The 21,079-nt window shown below is 40.7% G+C and overlaps 1 protein-coding gene across 1 annotated transcript; it reads right to left on the bottom strand.

Annotated features, from left to right (window-relative positions):
* Window positions 1–201: 201 nt before the first annotated feature.
* On the bottom strand, window positions 202–18,012 carry LOC146555588 (G1/S-specific cyclin-D2-like). The gene is made up of 5 exons (XM_085250952.1): window positions 17,615–18,012; window positions 16,486–16,701; window positions 11,350–11,509; window positions 8,367–8,515; window positions 202–3,030 (listed from the first exon to the last, which is right to left on the bottom strand). The coding sequence occupies exons 1-5, from the start codon at window positions 17,807–17,809 to the stop codon at window positions 2,866–2,868; spliced, it is 885 nt and encodes a 294-aa protein (XP_085107078.1). The 5' UTR covers window positions 17,810–18,012; the 3' UTR covers window positions 202–2,865.
* Window positions 18,013–21,079: the final 3,067 nt, after the last annotated feature.

The raw sequence follows: 21,079 nt of genomic DNA, 5'->3' as shown, positions 1-21,079 counted from the left end.
TTCATATAACATGCAGTATTTTTTACTCCCGTTTCCATGTTTAGCTTTAATGCCACACAGAAACATTCTGCTACCTGTTGTCCATAATTTTCACCTACTTACATGTTGCTTGTGGTTTTGTCGCCCTCTGCTGACAATAAGAGTGGTATCATCACACATAATTAAGATTGTGGAAGTGGAAATAAAGACAAAAAAAGCTGGTTGATTTTTAGCCAATTTATTGAGGACAAATTGTTGAGGTACATTGTGTGGCTGAACTTGAGGGGAGGGGGGATAGTGGGAGAGCAGTTGGGAATAACAACCACACCAAACAAAGATAAAGCATTCTGATGGTTTAAACTCTGAATAAATGGGTACCTCAGGAAAACAAAAATATTCCAATGAACTGATCAAAACTCTTTCTGGCACGTGCATCACATACAGTATAGGCTGTTCTTAGTTTAGCACCAGATATATGAAATGGTTTTAAAGTAGGCTATAGGCACTTGTAACTGCTCAGGGACACCTGGTGGTGGATATTTGTCTTACCCAGAATGGAGGGAAAGGAGGGAAGGTAGAGGGGGTGAAAACCCCCCCATAAAAGTAAAACCCGTCCGATGAATTAAGAGTGAAAGACGTGTGTGATGTGAAGTGAGTGTGTGTGATGAGGTAATGAGATGGGTTCTCGCTCTGTCCGTCCAAATTAACCTGAGGTACACAAACATTACACAGAAGCAGCAAGAATATGATAGATTACAAAGTTACAAATCAATAGAGGAATAAAACATGCTAATCAAAAGATTACTTCCAGTCACGCACCAAACTGTTACGTTCCCTCCGGTACATGTACGATGACACACACACACACACACACACACGCACATATACATACACACACAAACACACACACAAAATAAGCAAAAGACTTGTTACATACACAATATTTCATAATATAGCAGCACACGTGTGAATGACAATAAGGCATCTTTGTGTAAGACTAGAAAAGAAAAGCTTCGTAGCAGCAAGAGAATGACGTATATAATCTATCTTTACTTACTTTGGAATTGTTGCTTTTAAAAATCATGAACAAAACCTTTAAAAGCATAAACATCTTTCAGCTTAAAGCATTCTTTCAGAGGGGGAGCATTTGGCTTATTTTTTGTGGATTTTTTTTGTACAAACTGAGCATGCAGGAGTACGATTTAGAAACTACATTTCTGGTCTAACGAGAAATTCAATACATGTAAAACTCGCACACATGGCAGTTTTAAAACTTCAGAAAGCGGTGTAGACACAAACAAAACACGAACAAGAATATTTAGGATACAGACTGTAACTATTTTAAAGAACTAGCGGAAAAGGGTTGGAGTTGCTTTGAAAAAAAAATTCAAGTTCAAGAGTTAAATAAATGCACTGAAGTCTAAACATGACTTGGCTTTTCTTGGTTTATAAACAATTACACTATAACACCGATTATTATCCTATGACTACTCACCTGTAGGGGTCGAGCTTTCAAGATAAACGTGTGTTACCCCCATGGGAATCCAGCCCAGGAAAAAAAATCCTAATAACTTAAAAGAAAAACTAATAAAACCAAAAAAGACCCCTAAAACCCTCTCTGAACTCTCCTCAACCACGATCCCCCCTACCGATCTTAAGGAGTGTTTTTAAAAGTGCATCGATATTGTTCCAAATCGCCCTCTCTGCAAAAAATAAGGATAAAAGAATAAAAATGGTATAACTGCTGAACACGAGAAACTGCAGTGCACCGAACCGACCCCCACCCAACCGGACATCACCAGGGATTATTATTATTCCTCCTCCTGCGTGTCACTCAAGTGTCGTGCAGCTGCATGAACATCATAAAGCTTAAAATAATCATCAATCCACACTTGTTGCATTTTAACCCACTTTCCTCATGCTCTCTTTTATTCTAAAAACCTACCAACACACCCTTCACTTACTCCAGTCCTCTCTCAAACTTGGTAAGACACTTGCCAGATCTCCTCTTTCATCATCTGCGCCCTCCACTATGTACAAGCTTCACCTATAAAAACACCACACAAACGACGGCATATCTTTGCTGAATGCAAATACACGAACATACGGTCCTGTCAGCACATCTAATGCACGCCTGAAACCATCTTCATGTCCTTCCCTATGTTGAGCAGGCCCAGCCCACTCCTAGCCAGCACGCTTCTGCATAAATAGTAAGCAGTACTACAGGTGCACAGTATGGTAGGCAGAGCAGCTAGCTGCAGTAGAGCTCCTCTGGTTGGATATCAGCTTGGTTTAAATGCCTTGTATTTATTATCAGCATTTGAATCACTACTATATGGATTTCCAGAAAAGGAAACATCCCATTAAAACTATTAATTGATAACTGCTAAGAGATATTTAAAGAGTAACATAACTAAATACTAAATATACAGTATTAAATTCACTTTGCTAGGTATTATCAAAAGGAATATGTATATTTCATAAAATTATGTTGTTTTTTTTTCAAGTATGAAAATATATTCAGGTTTCCTTTCTCGAAACCTAAGGCACTATCAAGTTTTCAAGAATTAATCCTTTCTTTTTTTCCTTTTTTTTAACGTAGCTGTTTGATTACATGTGGCCCGTACAAAAAAGGTGAAAGTACACCCAAACCAGGTGTGAATGGGGCAACAAAAAAAAAAAGAAAGAAAAAAAACAGAAAAAAAAAGGAAAAAGAAAAACTAGAAACTTCTAAAAGTTCATCGATTGTCACACCATCACTCAACAGGGGGTGGGGGTGTAGGTGGTGACTTGATGCAGATCTACTGGCAGCTCACAAGCCCTCACTCCTGTCAGTTCATTGGCTGGCAAACATGAGTGTTGTGCGAGTCCGGTGGCGTCGGGAGCTCATAAGTTGATGTCGCGCACGTCTGTCGGGGTGCTGGACTGGTCTTGCTGCTCCCTTGCCTTGCTGCCGGCCCGGACGCTGGTCTCCTGCCGGTACTGCTGCCCCTGCTGCAGGCTGGTGGTCAGCACACGCTCTATTTGTTCCTGGCAGGCCTTCAAACAATCCTGGAACAATTTTAAAAAGGGTCAGCAGCGGTTAAACACACCCTTCCATCAAACCTCTGCTAGCGTCTGGGTGCTTTAAAGACACATAATCCCCTCCATCCAAGATTCATTTTTGCAGGTTTGCAATGTTTAGCACTATATTGTGTGGCAACTGAAGTCAAGCCTTTGATTTAGGAAAAATCCTTTTTTGAGTTATCACTCAAAATCTGTTCAAGGATTTAAAATGTATCACTATTCATGCACATAAAGCAAAAAGAAATAAAAGTACAGAAATGTTACATTTAAGTTATTTTTATGGCTTCCACAGCAAAAGTTGACGGCATACACATGCCCTTTAACTGGCTCTCTCTGCTCTACTATAGCCGTGTTACTGTAAATACACCCCCCATTCCCCGGCAGTCTGCTCACTTAATCTGTGCACCTGTAGCAGACACTAGTGTGCAAAATGTTGGAATTTCAGCTGCATTTGACATGCGAGTTGTTTAACAGCTTTGGTCACATGCATGGCATACCAGCGGGGAATTATGTTCTGCTGCGGTAGGTGGTCCTGTCTGCATCATGACCAGAACAATGGGTGCCAGCACACTCCGATACCAGTGGCACGGAGCAGCGAGCTGCACAGCGGGCACCGGACATGTGCATGTCTGTGGTACAAGCTGAAGGACTCCCACACGAGCTCTGGGGAGTGTCAGGGAACTCTGGACTCCCTTCCTCCACCCTCCCTTGGGTTTACTTCACGGTCAATCCCATGTGGAGGTCTTAGAGGAAATGGCTTTGACCTGCTGCACCCTAACCCTCTGAGTTAGGGTGTAAAACAGAATATAGGACAGTGGGACCGGATGTTTTTGGACGGCTTTTCTTATTAAAAGGGATCCTCTCTTCGTCTCCCTCAGTCTCCGTCCCCCCTGCAGGTCTGTGCGAAAGATGTGGGAGGTCTGCCTCTCTGAGCCGGCTGCAGGACTCTTAAGGAATGAGCAGAACTTGCGGAGGGGCCAACATTCCTTTAAAATGCACGAATAATTGGAACCTGATGGGCTGCAGACGGAGTGCCTGTTGTGACGGCCGGCTGGGTCGCGGGGCCCACATCACCATGGCAGCGCAACCACAAGCTAAGAGTGCCGTTTCTAAGGCCGTTATGGATTTCTATCCTGAAATCTGTGTGACTGTTGTGCTGCAGCAAAAAACTACCTACCCAGTATAGATGCCCTCTGAGAGTACTTTTTCTCAGTAATCAATATTTAAAGAAAAGATATACCAGTGACTATGACTAATATATCTATCTCTATATACAGTGGGGCAAAAAAGTATTTAGTCAGACACCGATTGTGCAAGTTCCCCCACCTAAAATGATGACAGAGGTCAGTAATTTGCACCAGAGGTACACTTCAACTGTGAGAGACAGAATGTGAAAAAAAAATCCATGAATCCACATGGTAGGATTTGTAAAGAATTTATTCGTAAATCAGGGTGGAAAATAAGTATTTGGTCAATAACAAAAATACAACTCAATACTTTGTAACATAACCTTTGTTGGCAATAACAGAGGTCAAACGTTTACTATAGGTCTTTACCAGGTTTGCACACACAGTAGCTGGTATTTTGGCCCATTCCTCCATGCAGATCTTCTCGAGAGCAGTGATGTTTTGGGGCTGTCGCCGAGCAACACGGACTTTCAACTCCCGCCACAGATTTTCTATGGGGTTGAGGTCTGGAGACTGGCTAGGCCACTCCAGGACTTTCAAATGCTTCTTACGGAGCCACTCCTTTGTTGCCCGGGCGGTGTGTTTTGGATCATTGTCATGTTGGAAGACCCAGCCTCGTTTCATCTTCAAAGTTCTCACTGATGGAAGGAGGTTTTGGCTCAAAATCTCACGATACATGGCCCCATTCATTCTGTCCTTAACACGGATCAGTCGTCCTGTCCCCTTGGCAGAAAAACAGCCCCATAGCATGATGTTTCCACCCCCATGCTTCACAGTAGGTATGGTGTTCTTGGGATGCAACTCAGTATTCTTCTTCCTCCAAACACGACGAGTTGAGTTTATACCAAAAAGTTCTACTTTGGTTTCATCTGACCACATGACATTCTCCCAATCCTCTGCTGTATCATCCATGTGCTCTCTGGCAAACTTCAGACGGGCCTGGACATGCACTGGCTTCAGCAGCGGAACACGTCTGGCACTGCGGGATTTGATTCCCTGCCGTTGTAGTGTGTTACTGATGGTGACCTTTGTTACTTTGGTCCCAGCTCTCTGCAGGTCATTCACCAGGTCCCCCCGTGTGGTTCTGGGATCTTTGCTCACCGTTCTCATGATCATTTTGACCCCACGGGATGAGATCTTGCGTGGAGCCCCAGATCGAGGGAGATTATCAGTGGTCTTGTATGTCTTCCATTTTCTGATGATTGCTCCCACAGTTGATTTTTTCACACCAAGCTGCTTGCCTATTGTAGATTCACTCTTCCCAGTCTGGTGCAGGTCTACAATACTTTTCCTGGTGTCCTTCGAAAGCTCTTTGGTCTTGGCCATGGCGGAGTTTGGAGTCTGACTGTTTGCAGCTGTGGACAGGTGTCTCTCACAGTTGAAGTGTACCTCTGGTGCAAATTACTGACCTCTGTCATCATTTTAAGTGGGGGAACTTGCACAATCGGTGGCTGACTAAATACTTTTTTGCCCCACTGTACATCTTGCCCACAGATACACACAGTTGTATGTCTTTACAGTTTACAACATCTCCTAGTGCACACTGATGAACTGTAAAAATGGCATTATGATGGCACATCTACCCTGGTAGTGCACGCCATCATTTATAAGGTCATGTAAGTTTGCCCGTCTTATTTGAAGCCGTCTGGACGTTCAAGGAAAAAAGTGCAAACTAATCCAAAACTTGGTAATCTTACGATCCAAGCACTCAGTACAGGCATGATGCATGAAATTCTCCGACTTAGATTAAGCGTGGCTGTCAGCGAACAGTTGAGTCCCTTGGCAGTGTTTTTTTTTTTCTCTCCCCAGGGGCCTTTCATGTTGCACAAAATAAATTTTATTAGTGCTACAGATCCCATTTAACAGTAATCATGTGGCAAAAATGGAGCTGTGTTTGCCAAGGCGTGAAACCATCATCTATCCTACCATAATGTACAGTTATTAGACAGATGTCAGTCTAACTGATTGAAAAAAATATTAATTTGTAGCATTTTGCTCTTTATTTACTTGCTTTTAGACTTCTTTATTTTTTCAAATTTTATTCATGTGTAAAACCAATGATGGGCTAATAAAACACACTAGTTAGCTTAGCTTAGACTACTCCTTTTAAAAATTAAAAAACAAATCCCAGTGCTTAGGCCGAGCAGACCACTGGGCTTCTGATACTTTAATTAGCAGATTTTACAAACTACCGTATTTTTCGGACCATAAGCCACACTGTCGATGAACAGGTCGGTTTTCATACATAACGCACACCGGATTATAAGCAGAATTAAGCAAAACAAAACAGATAAATCAAACTTTACTCATCTCATTCTTCTTGCTTCCTCCACTTCCGTACCATTAATTAATTAATGTTGAATTCTCTCGCAGCTGCTCTACTCCCGTGTTGTTGCAGTATATTAATGACTAATCTCGTACTGTGGATGGATTATCTCAAAAGTTAGTGTTCATCCTCCAGCTTCACTGTGTTTATGTCATGCTAACATAGCTGTGATGCTAGCGATCACGTAGCACATCATTATATAGCAGCTAGTCCAACTTCAGTAACCCTACAAACGCCACTGCTGTTAAATTTTCTGTCTTCATTTCTGTTGGAAGTGATAGCAGAGCTGTACGTTTTAATTTTTTCAGAAATCTCCCAGTCAGAACATGCTATGTCATGCTTAGGTGGAAAATAGGGAGCTAACTTCCTGCTAATTTCTAACTCCATTAAATTTCATCAATTCTGTTTTCATTGATGCCTAAATGTCAAACTTAATTGTGAAACCTGGTAAAGCAGCAACTCTGATGATTTTATTAAAGATGAAAGAATTTAGACAGTTTTTAACTGTCAGTGATGCCGCAGTGTTAGTTTGACTTTGGGACCTGAAACAGACGGAGTTTTGGACCCAAAACTGTGGGAGCATTACGGCTACCTGACTACGGTAGCTGTAATGCTCCCACAATCCATTAAGTGGTGTGGCTTCGTAGCTTACTAAAGTCGCACTAAAACATTTGAGAGATTTTTGAGCACCGTGTACCACACAAAATCGATTCGAGGTCAGTAAGCACAACCAGATTCATACAATAGTTGTATCGGATTATAAGGCGCACTGTCAATTTTTGTGAAAATTAAAGGATTTTAAGTGCGCCTTATAGTGTGGAAAAAAACGTAGTTGGCGAGTGATTGAGGTTGCTAGAAGATTTCTGCAGTCAACTGCAGTTTGCTCAACCTGTCTACAAACACTTGTACTAGCCGAGGAAGTGAAAGTACGTTCGCCTTCAGAGAAAAAGTTGTGCTGGTTTAGAGGCATTCCTTGCTTCGGTCTAAGGCTTAAACACCCAAAAATTTATTTATTTATTTTTTTCTTTTAAAGTGGAACTTTTACTTTGAAGGTAAACGTTCCGCGTTCGCAGTTTCACTTTTCAGTTTCACTCCTGCTCAGAGAGTAGTCTTCCATGCAAAGATCCAGCAGCTGTTAGGAAGTTTTCACTAAAACTCAGAGTGCGCACATTTTTGGCGACTGGTCTCTGGGCCTTCTTTACTTGACCCTACACTGTCACATATCCAGAACACCAAGTTAGCATCACGTGGTTAGTGGTCAGGTGTCTGTAAAACCTCAAAACAATAAAAACTAGTTGCAGATGCATGTCACACACTTTGAGATTTGTGCAGTATTGTCTGATATTTTAAAGCTCAGCAAGTTACACTAAACACTGAAGTTAGTCTGTTGCAAGTAACTCTGTGTCTGCATCATCCTTCACTGGAAAAGATGCTTCTTGCCTTCAGTGCATACGTATTCCTCCACCAGGAGGGGCACACAGCTAAAGTAGGAGTCCTGCAAAGAAATTGCATGTGTCGTACCACAAGAATGTGGGCTCTGAGTTTTAAGAAGACATTCCCTCTGCTCTTTATAGCAGCAGTCTGGCTCCCCAGCCAGCAGCCAAATGCTTGCTCTCCCTCTCTCCATGAAAAGTAAATAGCTTCAGCCTGCCACCACTGAAGTCATCACTGTTGTTTACTAAAGAGCCTTTTATGCTGCTGTCGTGAGATGTTGCAATGATCGCTATTAACAGCGTATTGTTTCGAAGCGCTGAAAGTATTGAGTAATTCCTGCTGTCGAGTATAAATTTCCCCGCTGTGGTACTCACCACCTCCGTGTTGGTGATCTTGGCCAGCAGGTCTGTCAGGTTGTCTCGACTCAGCCTCTGGTCAGTGTGGTCCAACTGCAGGCCACAGATAGCGGCTCCCATGCTGCCAGAGGCTATCATAGAAGGAGGGTTCATAGCAAGGCGGTCATCTGGTGAGGGAAAGAGAGAGCATTAAGCCACAGTGACACATGGAAATTACATCCTCATGTGACACATAGAGCAACATTACTTAAATCCGCCCAGAGGAAGTGTCACAGATGCAAAAGAGGTGAAACGTCTGAATCATCTCCATCATACATGCTTTACAGCTGAATCTGATTTTCCCACAGTCTGGATTTCAGCAGACGAAGCTCCACAGTGGAACCTGTGTGGCGTCCTTCACAGGAACTTCAGCTGTGATTAGAAAAACAGAGTAGGAATCCTCCTACTCGCTGAGCAATGAGTTCCAGGCACGACTCCCTTCGGTCTGCATCCAAGTCTCAGAGACTTAAGTGACAACAGGCCTGGGAGGAGGCAGAAAAGGAGGCGGACATGGAGAGAACAACAAGGAAAACCAGCAAGTGCTGATTGTGAGAAGTCCTTTCCACCGCTTGGTTATTCGATTAAGTAACGGCAAGGAGCTTCAGCAATCCCACCTCATTGTCTTTTATACGTAGGGCAGTAACTTCCCAAAACAAATAATCCCTCCTTCACACCCTCTTTGTCCTGTGATTGGCTGAGATTTCTCTTATCTTTGATTTTAGAGCAGCAGTCCCCAACCCCCAGACCGGTCCGTGAGTTCTTTGGTATCGGGCCATGAGAGTTGAGGCTTGGGTGTGAAATTTATGGTTTTCAGGTTTTATCATTAACTCTGTCTTTTCCCATGTTGTAGTTGTGTCTTATTTTGAAAGAAATATTTACGCATTACCATAGCGACCAGAGAGGATTAAGGTGCAGAGGGGAGGATGTTACTCTCAATGTTGTTGGCGCATTTCAGGAGGACGCTGCTAATAAAGTTACACAATCACACAGTGAATTTGTGTTTATTATTATATTTGCAAAACACTCTAGTTTTTGTCTTGGTCGTATCATTTTATTTTGTTGTATTTATCTGGTCTGTGGCACAAAAAAGGTTGGGGACTGCTGCTTTAGAGCTCCTTTTTTTTTTTTTACCATTTTTAAACAAAGTGTTTAAGGGACTTTTCTTTGGTACAACCAAGTAAAACACAAATGTGCCAAGATATTACTCTACATAACCGACAGCTTTTTGTCTTCTTGCGTCGTTGACTGAAACATCCTGATTTCTGGCAAAGATGGGCAATGTCATGCTAAAAAGAAACTTACTGGACTGGCGTTTGGCACCAATTTTGAACAAAATATGTGGTGCTCTTTTAAAAAGTGAAATCATGATCTAGTTATTCAAAAGGAAAAAAAAAATCCATGAAGTTTGTCAAGTTAAGTTGGATGTAGGAACTACCTTCTCTCCAAGGTCTACCATTCACTGCCTAAAAGCAGTCGTTGATAAGCAAGTCACCGGTAGATGGCGACACAACAGGCTGGTAAGAAAATAGTTCCTACCTGAAACTGCTCACAAGACTTTCAATTGCTGATTTATTTTAAGGTGGCCATTTTTTTTCCGGGGGGGGGGAGGGAGCCCCTTTCTTTAAGGCCCATAGAGAAAAGCCAATGTAAACCAGTCCCAGTGGCCTGATAGCTTTTAGCCAGCTGTGCTACACCCATCTTCTCCTCCAGGGGCCAGCTGTCCATAGGAGGAGCTCCTCCAATATAATAATAACATCTCAACTCCATATAAAACTCCAAACATTTACATTACTGCACAACCACAGCAGGCCTCTTTTTTTTTTTTCCACTGCGGGTGCTTTGTGCTTGGATATAAGCAGCTGCTTATGAATAGCAGAAGTGACCACTGAAACACACCCATATATACTTATTTACTAGAGTAAGTTATCGGAATCAGAGGCTCCTTCAGCGAGTTTCATGCCCTGATTTTTTTTTATTTATTTATTTTTATTTTTATTTATATATATATATATATATATATATATATATATATATATATATATATATATATATATATATATATATAAATAAAAATCAGGGCATGAAACTCGCTGAAGGAGCCTCTGATTCCAATAACTTACTCCAGTAAATAAGTGCTTAATAGCCAGATATGACCGCACTGACGTTTATGAGGAATTCAATCCACCAAAGTGACCTCCCTTTGTTTTATTTCCTTCATTGAATTAGCTAGAAAAGAGGAAAGGAGGTAGCAGAAGAAAAGCAGCCTTGTGAGACAGGTTTCCTGTATATTATGTGCATTAGGTGATCCTGCAGTAGTATTTCTGTCCAGGATATGAAAATATTAGAGGGATTCCAAGTTTAGGCAAAGGAATGCCTTGAAAATTCACCTAAGGAGAGGCCTGAGGGGGACATGTAAGCTTTTTCCAGAGTTTATTTTGGACACAAGGTGGCGATGGGAGGAGGAAGGAAGATCACTGGATCGCTGCCCTGACTTTTTAAACCTGGAAGTCTCTCTGTCAACAAACAATGAAAGGAGTACCGCAGAAAAATTCAGCTGCACCTGAGTCACTCAGCACAGAGTGTGTGATAGGATTGCTATCATTACCCGTGTATGTGGCTAATCTAAACACAGCACTGATAGGAGTTTTCCCAGGCACTTAGAAGAGAAATGTGCATGACCACTTTGAGTAGCTTTTAGCAGCTGTGAAGACAAAAAAAAAACTCACTACAGGCTGTGGAAAGAGTAGAAAGTGGATAAGGCAGCCAGCAGAGAAGAAAGAGGTCACAGATGACTCACGATGGGGGAATGTTTGCGTGTGTGGGAATATTCTGGTGGATGTCTGAGTAAACATTTTTTTAAAAAGCACGAAACTGAGCAGATGAAGGATTAAAAAAATAATAACAAATTAAAAAAAAAAAAAAAAAAAAACCAAACAAATAAAACAACAGGTACCCGCATTACCTGTGGCGCAGAGGGCGATGAACGTCTGTGTGTGCTTGCGAACCATCACCACCTTTTCTGTGGGGAGGGGCAGCCTTCGTATGATGTGCTCTACAAAATCATTGGGGATGACGGAGGCCATGTTCCACTTCAACTTCCCCAGCACAACCAGTTCCCAGTCCTAAAGCACAAGGATGAGGGTTAAAAATAAATAAATAAATAAAAAAAGAGTGTGTGTCAGGGGGTTAAATGGCATGCTGCCACGTCTGTATCGCCCGTGAAAACGATCTTAGTCTGCCTCCATTCCCAGAGGAAATAGCTCTGTAAGAAGAGCAACATTTCTTCATTTTATCTATCCTCACTGTATCTTATTATCTGCATGCCTTTCTCATTCCTTGCATCTTTTGTGTTCATATCGCCGGCATGTGACAAGCCTTGCCCTGCTTAGAGGCCCTGCCAATGAGACAGCTAGCCCCTTCCTTCCTGTCATAAGCCTCAAACACAGCTCTACAATGAGCTAGCGCTGCACAGGCAGCCGCACAGAGATCACTCTTTATACAGCAAGGCTTTGCAAGAGCAAGAAGACTGCACACACTGCATTATCTAATTTCCTGTTAATCTTAACTCATTGCATTCAAAACCAACCAATTTACTATATTTTTTAAATATTATTTAGCAGAGACATCAAATGAAGACTTCAACATCTAAAATTTACTCAGACAAACAATTAGTTATGATCAAGTTTTCAACACAATCAATAACACTTTCTCTAACCTCCCACACGAGAGAAATTTAGAGACTGAAATGTGGTTGCTGTAGCCATTTCTACCTGCCACTGTTTCTTTTTAAGAAAAACAGAAGTCCTAAAAGAGCAAAGCATCGCACTGCTGCCTTAAAATAAATTGAATTCACTTTAGTTCTTCTGAGCTGTGATTGTGTGCGTGTTCCTCCAGAAGCCATTCATTGAAAAAACGCTTACATGTGTTGCTTTTTTATTTGTTTAGGGTCCAAACTGCACCTGAGCTTTTATTTAAAGTTGCACAGGTGTGCCATTTAAAATAACTGTCAATTTGGAGAAAATAATCCAAGGGTGTGGCGAACTGTCCCTGTAAATGGAGTTATTGATATAGGCACTCTAAAGGGGAAGTACTGTTGTAACGCTTTTATGAATAGCTAAACACTAGCATCAATACACTTTCATTCAGTAACAGATTCATGTCTAAACTTTGCTCCAAGCACTTCTGAAAGAATTGTACCTGCAGACGATAAGTGGGAACATGTCGAAGGGAAGGCAGGTGAGACAGAAGTGCAGCATAGTGCAGTTTTACTGAGGCACGATTAAAAAGACGAGGCAGGTGGTGACACCTATCAAATCTGAATCACTTGTTTTGCTCCCCTATAGAATCAAAATGAGCTACATAAAGGTCATTTTTTAGTTCATAACATGCTTATCTTTGGCTTTAAAAGAATTTAAAACATTTTTTCCAAAAAAGCAGTGCAGTGCCACTACATCTGGCACTGGTGGTAACATCTAAAAATCTACCATTTCCCACCCCCTTAATCTAGAAATAACTCAACATTTCAACAGAATAAGATGCCAAAAAGTGACGGCACCATGTAAAACCCACTAACTAAAAGAAATTCACAGATGATTCACGGTCGCGATCATCGCGCTTTGATTTTACATTTGTGAAAACGACTCAACCTCCGTTGAATAACACTGTGTACCGTTCCGTTCTTAAATCTATCAAAATGTGTGCTGCACTGGCACCCCGGCACGTGCCAGTAGAGAGTAAGCCTCCAGTGGCACCACTGTGAAATCTAACTCCCAAAAAAAGCAAGCCAGGGGGTCTGATAATGCACATATTGGTCTGTAGGAACTTACTTTGAAGTGTTAAATCGAGCAAACAAAGTCTGAGACAAGAGAAGTTGTGTTTACATAAAGAGGTGGTCTGAAAATCATAACTAGAACAGACAAAGACTAACACTTTGGCAGTAAATGTCACAGGTGAGGCTAACACTGGATTTTCACTGGTGTCTAGGCGACTGGATAAAGAAAACTGATATGCACTTCCTAAGAAGGTGGTGTGACTTATATCAGATAAGCCTGATATGAGGCAAGCTGGGCTGAACTTAACTTAAGGTGATACCAATAAATTTCTGTGGGAACATGAGGTCCATTCTGTTAACCATGAGAAAACCTTTGCGATAACGGCGTCATTGTTTGGTTTTCTTCATTTATGGGTAGAAAAATATGAGAAAGGTTAACTGGAGTGTGTTAGAAATCACTGCAATCAACAGCAAGAAATTAAAAGGGATTAAAACTACTCATATTTCTCATGAGAGAAGTTTTCTTTAATGCCCTTTTAACGCTGAATGAACACAGCTGATTCTAATTTCTCACTTCCTCTGTGTCACACAAAAAGTAACCGTAGTACACACCGAAACCCCAACGCTCAGCGGGGACAGTCCCCCCACCCCGAAACGCTTTTCTGTCATCTAAAATGTCACCCGTCAATCCCATTTACGTGGGTTTCCTGTACATAACCAGTTTCTCTTCACCCTATTTTTTAAAAAAAGGTAAATGGCCTGTATTTATATAGCGCTTTACTAGTCCCTAAGGACCCCAAAGCGCTTTACATATCCAGTCATCCACCCATTCACACACACATTCACACACTGGTGATGGCAAGCTACATTGTAGCCACAGCCACCCTGGGGCGCACTAACAGAGGCGAGGCTGCCGGACACTGGCGCCACCGGGTCCTCTGACCACCACCAGTAGGCAACGGGTGAAGTGTCTTGCCCAAGGACACAACGACCGAGACTGTCCAAGCCGGGGCTCGAACCGGCAACCTTCCGATTACAAGGTGAACGCCCAACTCTTGAGCCACGATTTTAGCCTCAATGTAGATAGATGATTGTGAGATGAATAGGGGATAGGTTTGCCACTGGTATGATCACTTCCGGGACATCTGTCCTGATGAAAAATACCACCCACTACCATTGTTAAACTTCTCTCTTACAGGCAAACTGCCACCAGCAGGGGTAGCACATTTACTGTAAGAGTGAGGAGCTACAATAATTTTCCAGAGGCTCCTGCTGCCTGCTCTCTGCATCCTGTGAGGATATCCAGGAATATGGAGCCTTACAACAATATGGAGCATCAAATCGGATGGATGTCATTTCCCTAAACAGCTGCAGCCGAGCAGGAGGACCCATAGGCTACGTCCACACTAATGCATTTTCACTCGAAAACGCATCGTTTTCTCTCCGTTCTGGCCTCCCGTCCACACTGAGATGTTTTCACTCATGGAAAACGCAGCGTTTTGAAAGCGCTCACGAAAACGCATACATTTGAAAACGGTGCTTTCGCGTTGCAGTGCAGACAGCAAAAACAAAGACTTTCTAAAATGATGACGCATGTTAGTCATATGATTCAGTCATGTGACCAATTAAACTAAGTTAGCGGAGGGCATTATACAGCAGTTGTTTTGTTTGCTCTCAATTTTGACAGCCCTATTAAAGATTAATCAGTCTGTACATGCTCCAGATAGCTTTTCTTCAAATTCTTTATTTCTCACGCGCTTTTGCAACTTTTACTTTTGTGTTACTCGTAGCAACAACTCCACCTCATTGTTAGTCCATTTAAAAAACTCGGTGCTTTCCCTCAACATTTTGCTGCGACGTTTCAAAGAGCCAGAAAGTAAATAAGCGGCAGACAGAAATGAGGCAGGTCAAATCTTCTTGCGCAGTACTGGAACCCAAGCGTTTTCGGCCGTTTCAATGCGGACGCACAACTCTGTGAAAACGACTGAAAACGCTAGTGTGAACGCGGAGCGGTTTCAAACGAAAACGCCGTTTTCAAATCTATCCAGGCTAGTGTGGATGTAGCCATAGAGAGCCTGGGCAGCAGTTTGGCAGATCTTACTGCAACATGTAAATTACTCTGGCACTGAAGTGGTTAAATAAAATCTGCAACTCTTTTAGTTGTTTAAGACAATTTCTTTTTTAATGGAAACTTCCAACAAGACATTTTTTAGGGCAGAAGCTAACGTTTGTTTGCTTGTAGAAGTCATAGACCAGCGGTCCCAAACTCATTTTACATCGTGGCCTGCTTTAATCTGTGAAATTCCCCCTTCTGTCAGCGTAAAGAAGTTTAATATTTAATATTTAAATATAAGAAAAATAAGTCAGCACAACTCTTTGGCCTTTAATCCTAAGAAATAAATGTGTAAAATTAGGAACATTTAGTAAAGAAAATAACTTTTCTGGCATTTAAGTGTTTATTACTTCGTTACTTTGGTGTAGTATGAATGACTATGGAAAGAAAGCTGTAAAACTTATGAAAATACATGCCGTCCTTCATTTGCTCCAAAGCCTTCTAATGGGCCGGATTGAGAGCCTCTGCTGGCCAATTCTGGTCCCCGGGCCTTATGTTTGACACCCCTGTTCTAAGCCAAATGTTTCCAGTCACAAAAAGCCACCTAGGGGAGCCTGAAATTAACATAAACTGGATTAAAAAATTAGCTCTATGATATTAATAAAAATTCAGCATCGTGATCATCTGCAAGTGAGAAACAAACTGTTTTGCTGATGATGACGATGTGATAGTATCAAAAGCTCAAGAGGAGGCTAAATAAATGGAGATAAGTGTTGGGTGGGTTATTTATCCTTAATTTCTTTTTAAAGATCTTTCTTACACAACAAATGATTAACAGAGAAATTTATCTTAAAGGGACTTTTAAACTGCCAACATGGTGCCAAAAGTTGCCTTTAAAAGCATCCCTGGGTTAACGGTTGTGTAGTAAATCGTATGATAGTAAGAAAATAATACTTGAGCTTGGAGGTTTGGTTTTTAATAGCATGAAATACTCAATATGTACTAGAAATGCAGGCTTCCTCATGATATCCATATCCTAAACTGCATAACTGCCACTAGATGGCATCCTGCGTCTCTTCAGGCCACATGGATCCAAAGAAAGGATGTGGCTGTATTGTGCTCCACTTACAAGGAAAATAGGAAACTTCCTGTGAAACCAATTCAGCCATTAGCATCATAAAGTCATCGAAAAAACGTGACACGACATCTTCATGCTCCCATGAGTGAGTGAGTGAATGTTTGGATGGATGAATGGATGGGACTGTTGCTCTTACCAGCAGTTCCCGTGGTGAGAATGAATTATCTGTGTACATGCAAAGTTTCTCTGCTGATATGGGCCTGCAGTCCTTTAGCTTGGAGGCCAGAAACATGCACACAGCTCCCAGAAGCTGCAAGTAACTCTTTCTTGTGGGCATCACTGTTAAAAATCTGTCCAAATAATTAATAGCTAAAGGAAAGACGTCTTCATTGCTCTTCTCCTCTTCACACACCTGGAAAAGTTTAAACAGGAGACACATATATTAGGTAAAACTATGCCAAAACACCCAAAACAAAACAAAAACCCAACTACAATAACAAAACAGAAAAAGAAAAAAAGAGGAATATGTTTGTATATAAAACAGGTTTTGGTGGCTATTAATTCTGCTATAAATAGTACTGTTTTCGGGTTAAAGGTTAAATGACTGGTTTTCACGTATTTTTTTTTCCTGCATGAAAGGCTGCAAAGTCAGAGCAGGGCAGAAACAAATTAGTTCAACAGCAACTCGTTCTGCAAAACCCCCACATCGCCATTCAGTCTCTCTTCCTTGTTGGGGCTTGCCTCACTCATCAAAAAATAAAAATAAAATAAAATAAACCACCCAAAAGCCTTATAAAGTGTGCAAAATATCCACATGTTTTCTTCAAATACTTTCCGACAGTTTGTGTGAAAGAACTTTACCAAAATCAACTTATTTTCTTGAGCTGAAAAAATGAAAGTGGCTTAGCATTCATGCCTTGCCCCGAGCCTGAGTCACTTTTAAAAAATTAATAATAATTACTCTGAGGGGAAATTTTCGAGTTTTCGATTATGTAAATTAAGAATAAGTCCCCCCCTGTCGCCTGAACTTACTAATTATCAGAAAGCACAAACTTTGAAGCTGTTAACCAATGTAAATATGCAGCTAGGCTGTTTTCTTTGAAGCCGAATTTTCTTCGTGGTGGAATTTCCGACTCTCCCACGCCTTTGGTGAGTCATTCTTATTCAATTGTCAAACAGGTTAACATCCATGACAACTTTCCACGAGCTAAAACGAGCCAGAAATAACTTGTAAGTGTGCAAAAACAAAACAAGACAAATCAAAAAACTGAAAATTAGCTAAAGCGGTTAGGTTAGCCCCGCGAGTGCATAAAATGCCCACAAACCTCATGCATCCAGCCTGCAACCATTCGTCTCATATAAGGCTGAATATCCTTCTGGACCCGCTGAAAATACGAACACTGAGGTAAAAATCTGTCCTCGATTGTTAATAAACTCTGCAACACTCTGTCATCACAGAGGATGTTTAGGTCAGGCTGGGCTCTCACGGCTAGGTCCGACTCCAGGCAGTAAAGCTCCATGTCTCGGCCCCCGTCTTCGCCCCGTTTTTTTGTTTGCTGTTGCCTTTGTTTTAGTTACTGAATAATATGAAGGAAAAGTAAATAAATATTGTTACGGTGTTTTCGACAGCGGACAGGAGGAGGAGAAGTGCCCAGGACGAAGCATGAGGCTGAGACTGCTGGGTTTGCTCCAGTCCTGCTGCCTCACGGTTCGCTTCCTCTCGCTGCAGTCGATGGTCCGCAGCTGCACGCACTACATCCGGTACGAACTTTCAAAATAAATGTCTGGGAAGAAAGCAGAAAACAAACCGGAAACCTTATTAATAAAAACAAACAAGCAAAAACATAAAATAAAATAAATAAATAAATAAAATATTACTTTAAATTTTAAGGATTATCATTGTCATTACAGCAATACTATATTTTTTGCTCTCAGTCCAAGAGTGAGCTTGTGAGATGGCTAGAGTCGTATCAAAGTTAATGGAGAGAGGACCATGTGTGTAATTGTGTGTATCCAGACAGCTGTACTGGGAGGCTATGCCCAAAGAGAGAGGCAGCAAATGAAAAAGGAAAGGCTAATGCATGAATTATGCTTTAGTGGAGAAATCTATGTCATCATGGAAAATTCCTTTTAACACCACGTTGTAGCTGTCCACTTAATCTCACATGACCCTCCCAAGTAATGTAACTAAACATTGGGTAAATGCAGAATGCAACAGCTTGAATGGCATCATAAAGTTAAAGGCAAGTTCTGGTTACAACCCAAGTTATGACACAGTTTTAAAGTAAAAGTCTAAATCATGTACATCAGGCTGAAAGGATGTGCAGCAGATTAGAGTGATTAAGGACAGAGATGGAAATGTATTAAAGGGAAAGAGTCTATGCTGAGAAGATGGTAGGAATACTATGAGGAGCTCATGAATGAATGAAATCAGAGAGAGAGAGAGAGAGAGAGAGAGACAGAGAGAGAGAGAATAGAGTGCAGAATCCAAATATCAAAAACAAACAATCCAAATATCCATAGTATTGATACCAATGGTGGTACTGGTATTGGATCGATTTTTTGTTTATATTCTCTCATTTCAGCGCTGCTATGAAAAGGATGAAGAGTGGAGAAGTGGTTGGACCTAGTGATATACCTGTGCAGGTATGGAGAAGTCCAGGAGAGAGGACAGTGGACTTTTTAACCAGATTATTTAACACAATGATGGAGACTAAAAGGATGCCTAAGGAATGGAGAACAGGTGTACTGGTACCAATTTTCAACAAACGTAATCTTCAGACCTGTAGTAACTACAGAGCAATAAGGCTGATGAGCCACACCATAAAGCTGTTGGAAAGAGAGGTGCAGACTTGACTGGTACTTGTGTAGCACTTACATGTTGATGGATGCATTGTCGACAACTTCTGTTTCAGCATCTTCCTCAAGGAAACTTTGAAATATGTATGCACACGTGTATGTGTATATACATATGTTATTTCTATTTATTTTGTTTAGTTAATTGTTATGGATGGGTTGTTTTACATTTATAGGTTTATTATTACTAGTGGAACTTTAATTGTAGCCAAGGTTAATTGTTGAATAGTAATGATGACGAAATGGGATTTCCGATAGCTTATATTGTGTTAAATAAAACAAACAAAAACAACTTTTTAAGAATTTTAAAAATTGCAAATGTCTGGACCCTTTGTTGGACCATCGATAGTCTTTGGGAGTCCATTTTAACACAGTTTACTACGCATACGTTTCATCAGCTTTATATTAAAGAAAAATAATAGAAATAAAGGTTTAAACACCTCAAAAATAATTCATAGATGGTGTGCCATAGAAAACCCAATAATTTTGCTTAATTTATAGTTGACAAAAGTGTGTCACATGAAGTTCATTATGCTGTTTATGGTAAAACTATAGAATCCAAACAACTGGGGACATTTTTTATATAGTTAAAGTACATTTTAGCTCAAAGTTTTTTCAGTTAATAAAGAACAAAATATAATTGCATAATTATGAAAAACAGATGGTGACCAAGCACATAAAAGCATTAACATTAAATGGATATGAATGTCTGCTGACAGAAATGCAATGCAGATGTTAAAAGAAATGAAAAACAATGCACAACAATAATAACAATAATCATTCACAGATTTCAGTAAATTGCTGGTGGCTATGAGTCCTATATGCTCCTCCTGTAATTATTTGTGCAAAAACTGCAGAAAGAGTAATCTAAATTTCACATAGATGTTGTTACAGGGCCTGTCAGCTGTGAATGCAATCTGGTTTAAGTTTACTAGGTGTTTAAAAAAGCAAAATAATTTACAGTTGAGGGAAAAAACTTGATATCAAGTCAGTTGAAGGCAGTATTAAAGTGGATATCAACTAGACGGCTGCTGTATATAAAAAAGGAAAGGATGCCACATTTCTAAAGTACAAATCATGGACCGTTTACATTATTAAATGCAGTTTATAGTATAAATCAGTACTTAGCACTGTCTGCTGTTAGGCCTGAAATTCTCCAACCCAGCTGTCCCAACATATTTGAGGATCGTGCAATAAGCCACTGGACTGACTGCAAATACAACAGAACCTCTTTATTAATTTTCTCAAGCTAGCAGAACAGTGAGCAAACAGAGGGAAAAGTCAGACAAGTATATACATCAATGCATAGAATAATGCAGATAAACACAATTTAGAGTAATCTGCTGCTTATTTTATCACTATCATGTTTGATTTCTTATCATTTCCTTACTGCTTTGCTCCTCATTAAACATTTTTCTTTTTTATCATTACTTTTTTGGTCATTTTTAACACAAGAAGAAGGAAGATGATCTGACAAGACAGAAAAAAACCCCTCCAAAATGTCGTATACGTCACAAAACTGCTAAGTAGTAACTGCTATGGTTGAAAGTTTCAACATAGTGTACTTTTCTCAACTACTGAAGAAAATGTCATCATCATACTCTCATAACACATACATATCCGGTTGTTCAGTGATGACGCGACGAATCCTACTTCCGGGTCTAAAGTAGTCTGCGTTTAATATGGCTTTTGTGTTGTTAACATGTTTAATGTTATGTATTTTCTTCTATTTGATCTCAAAAAGCTCCTAAAACAGTCAGTGATCCCTGTTGACCTCCTCGGCTTTTATTACCGCTAATCATTTATTTAAGCTCAGTTTTTAAAACCTTAGGATGTAACTACAGCCCAGCCCATGCAGCAGTACATGAATGACTAACCTCGTATTGTGGATGGATTATCTCAGTTGTTCTCCTAGCTGAAGTTTGGTCCTTTTA

This window comes from Mchenga conophoros, linkage group LG17, assembly GCF_057382185.1.
Source record: "Mchenga conophoros isolate Kocher_MC1m ecotype Shallow Benthic linkage group LG17, M_conophoros_male_GT1.1, whole genome shotgun sequence".
Lineage (NCBI taxonomy): Eukaryota > Metazoa > Chordata > Actinopteri > Cichliformes > Cichlidae > Mchenga > Mchenga conophoros.
This window is presented reverse-complemented; position numbering and strand designations above follow the sequence as displayed.